The sequence below is a fragment of the Crocodylus porosus genome, unplaced genomic scaffold, assembly GCF_001723895.1.
Source record: "Crocodylus porosus isolate Cpor-Errol unplaced genomic scaffold, CroPor_comp1, whole genome shotgun sequence".
Taxonomy (NCBI): Eukaryota; Metazoa; Chordata; order Crocodylia; family Crocodylidae; genus Crocodylus; species Crocodylus porosus.
In genome coordinates, this window is record NW_017728910.1 from 24,773,745 (window position 1) to 24,777,572 (window position 3,828).

A 3,828-nucleotide genomic window follows, 5' to 3' on the forward strand; every position below is an offset into this window, starting at 1 on the left:
ACTCTGCTCAGGGTTGGAGCGATCACCATATTCAGGGTCAGGTAGGAATTTCACCCAACAGTCAGACTGGTATTGGGGGGGGGGCTTCCTCTGTAGTGGGGGGCACAGCCTCTACCTGGAGCTTCTTAAGCATATATTAACAATCCTTCATAGAAGCAGGACACTAGCTACTGTGGTCCCCCTGCTTTACCTGTGGCAGGTTTGGGTGTCATATCTTGCGTTGTATCAGAGTTGACAGTAGTTTTACTAAGAGGTTGGACAATGGATTTGTACACGATGATTTGGACAGGGCTGATCCTGCCTCAGGCAGGGGGGTTGGACTAGATGTGACCTCTGGAGGTCTCTTCCAGCTCCATTCCTCTATGGTTCTACGAACTCCAAAACCATTACAAGGTGAAGCCAGCAGAATGCTAAGACTGACTCTCACAGTAAAACTCATCCCACATTGGCTCGGCTACATGTAGAGACTGTTCCTCCCTCCTCTGCTGCTCTTGGTTTACAGATAGTAGCCGAATGCCTCTTTTTATGGCTCAGTATTCGGCAGCTCAGCTCTGCCCAGCACTTGGCATGCAATACCGAGATGACAGGTTCAATGAACTCAGTTGGAACTCCCAGAAACAATTTCACAATTTCAGGATTTAATCTTTATGTTCAGGCCTATTATTTGCCTCTCAGTGTCCCACGTACATGCTGTGCTGAGCTGAACTCAAAGTTGAAGGGCGAGGCACTGTCATGTGGCTGCCCTTTGAGGTAGAGAGCCCAAAGCAGGGTGTCACCCGCTGGAAAAGGACAGGGAAGATGTGGGAAGGTTTCCTTAAGGGAACAGATCGCGCCTTACCTCCAACAATGAGGTATGTGTTGGGGAAGAGGTTCTTGGCTTGCATCAAAGCCCGAGCATGTCCGGAGTGAAACAAGTCGAATATCCCATCAGCGTAGACCCTGACCGGCCGATCCACTGAGCACAGAAAGAGATGGGCAGTTATGAGCAAGCAGGCCAGGGACAGCAGTTTTTAGTCATACCTTACTGCATGGGCTTGGCTTCCCAGCTGGAAGGATCTAGCAAGGGCTGTTGCTACAAAAACGATTGTTTGAATGTGAACCTGGGTCAGCATGTGTGCGGCCAGCGCTTGGAGTGGGGGCAATGACCTAAAAGGAACCTGGTGTAAAAGGAACGCTGGGATTGCAGACAGCAAACCCCTCGGCCCCTGGAAAATCAAAATACAACAGCTACATCCTGCTCAGTACCTGGCTACTCAGGCTGGCTTGTTGGAGATATCAGAGTTGTTTATGAGCTTCCCAGGATGAAGCCTCAGGACCTTCCCAACTTCCCACCTGCTTCAGTTCACTCCCATGTGCCTGGAGGTGGAAGCTCGCAATAACATCCACATCTTTGGACTCCAGAAGATGGGCTAAGTCTCTTTTGAACCAACTTAACAGGACTCCTAAAATCAGCCAGAGGGGGCTGCTATGGAGTCAATTCTTAAACTGCCTCCTTCCGTGGTGTGCAAGCCTGTATGGTAAAACTCAGCTTGGGGATCATGGGAAGCAGCTAGGCACAGTACTGTTACGCTGCTGGATCTGTTGGATCACTCCCTGCCCTAAGCCAGGGCAGACCAGAGCTTTCCTTGGACAGAGGCAACCACCAGCATCAAGTGACCAGACAGGTTTCTACAGGGCATAGGCTGGGACTTCTGTTCTTGTATAACGTGCTGGGACTTTCAGAAATTCCTTTGGGAGACAGCAAGCTGGGTCTCCACACATCACGATGGGACTAAGCTTGCTGCTAATTGCTCTATTGCTGTTTATTGAAAGAGGTGCAGGGGTTTTAGCATTTTCATTATGGTGGTAAAGGGGTCTCCGAGATGGGCTGGTAAGACGGGGGAGGACTGATGCCCCTGTAGGGGTTACCAACATCTCCTGAAGTAAACCACTTGTCTAGACCTTGTTCCTCTCTCACTGGCCCAGTTCTACTGGGAAAACTGACTGTAAAAGGAGCGCTACTTTCTTCCCGAGGGGCTGATCTGCTGTGCTCACTGAAATTCCTTCAAAGGCTGTGCTGCATTTCACTGAGCATTTCCAAGAGCCAGCTGGGATGCTGACCTTCTGTGCTGGGGCTGGCTCTTGGAGTCACTTGTTCAGGTCAGGCTATTTTTCTTGTAAATGCCTCCTGTCTCTGTGACTCTGGCTGTTCTCTCAGCTACCACGGCCCTAGTGTACAAAAGATGCTTAGCCCTGATGCTTTTTTGCAGTGGTCTCTGGCTTTGAAGGGACTCAAGCAGGTGGTTGGAAGCATTTACTGAGACTGCAAGTTGCTTGGATCACAAGTGATCTCACTGTGGGAAGAATGAGGCCCCTGTTTCAGTGACAAGTGTAGGCACTGGTGTAATCCTAGTAACGACAGCTGTCTTAATCACTAGGATGGGTGGGACTACCCAGCCCAGTAGAATGCTCCCCTGCCGCAACTAAGGCTGAGCTGGGGGCAGGAGAAATCAGACATGCACAGTTAGCGCATCGGTCTGCAACGGGGGGTTACTCACACGGGGTTCCTCTCAGCGCCTCCTCAAACGTCACTCTGGCATATGGCTTGCTGTAATCGATTTCAATTTCATCCGAGAAGGGGGCCGGTTCCTGCAAACTCTAAACAAGCAGAGAGACAAGAGAAGCTCGCAAAGCCCCCTCCCCAGGTGAGCACCTTACCCAGCACAGCAAGGGAACTCTGATGTCACAGCGGTGAAGTAATCAGCTGTGTCCCTATAAAAGCTTTGTGCAAAATGCCTTCAAGGGATTTGCTGAAGCTAATCCTCCAGGCAGGCTCTGGGGGTGATTATCTGCTCTCTATACAGATTTTCAAAAAGCATCTTCAATCCCACTTTGCTGGGGTCATCTGAGCCCAGCAGTCTTCCCTGGCCAAGTGCAGGGAAGCTGGACCTGATGATCTTATAAGGTCCCTTCCAGCCCTTAACATCTGTGAATCCTTAGGAGGGAGGGAGCTGAGCAAAGGTGAGGTTAACTCATGCCTCAAGTCAATGGAAATGCTCTAGGACAGCCCAGGGGCAAATCCATTTCTATGACTCATTACAGCTCCATTGAGCTCACTGGAGCCATGAGGGTGTGCACCAGTTGAGGAACAGAGCCAGGAAGTGGAGCTGCTGAACCCTCAGTGCAAAACTCCCTTGACTGGCCCATAGCAGGAAACAAAAGATTACCCCTTCTTCTTTTGCATGGCTGACTTGGTGCAGTTTAAGGTGAATTAATCAGTCTAATGCTCTTGAGAAAAGGGAATGCATCTCTGCAAAGTCACTGTCAAATCTGTATCGAGGGCAGAATGTTGTTATGTGGTCCATAGTTTGATCAGGGTTGCCACAGTCACATCCTGCAGAGCTCCTAATACATCACTGCTCTGGCATCAGTCCTGTAAGGGACAAGCAGCAACACCTGTCCCTGTATGGACCTAAGGAGTGGTCTGAGGTCCCAGGGAAAGCATGCTCTAGTCCTGGGGGAGCAGTCAAAGCACAAAGTGGGGGGGAGGGGAGGGGGTGTCACAGTTTCATAGTTAGTAGGGTCGGAAGGGACCTGAGCAGATCATCAAGTTCGACCCCCTGCCACGGGCAGGGAGGGGAGGGGGTGTCACAGTTTCATAGTTAGTAGGGTCGGAAGGGACCTGAGCAGATCATCAAGTTCGACCCCCTGCCACGGGCAGGAAAGAGTACTGGGGTCAAACAACCTCGGCCGGGTGTTTATCCAGCCTCCTCTTAAAGCCCCCCAGGGTAGGAGCCAGCACCACTTCTTTTGGAAGTTGGTTCCAGATCCTAGCCGCCCTGACCGTGA

The 3,828-nt window shown here is 50.9% G+C and overlaps 1 protein-coding gene and 1 long non-coding RNA gene across 2 annotated transcripts in view; one reads left to right on the plus strand and one right to left on the minus strand.

The window, feature by feature from the left end:
* LOC109308539 overlaps positions 1-3,212 on the plus strand; it is a 24,701-nt gene extending 21,489 nt beyond the window's left edge. Inside the window, exon 3 of the long non-coding RNA XR_002100635.1 lies at positions 3,202-3,212. This is a non-coding gene — a long non-coding RNA (uncharacterized LOC109308539). The remainder of the gene's footprint in view (positions 1-3,201) is intronic.
* Positions 1-3,828, minus strand: part of PCYT1A (phosphate cytidylyltransferase 1, choline, alpha) — a 20,780-nt gene that overhangs the window by 11,120 nt on the left and 5,832 nt on the right. Inside the window, exons 3-4 of the mRNA XM_019532892.1 lie at positions 2,538-2,637; positions 839-955 (exon numbers count right to left, since the gene is read on the minus strand). Of these exons, the coding sequence (XP_019388437.1) occupies positions 839-955; positions 2,538-2,637 (217 nt within the window). The remainder of the gene's footprint in view (positions 1-838; positions 956-2,537; positions 2,638-3,828) is intronic.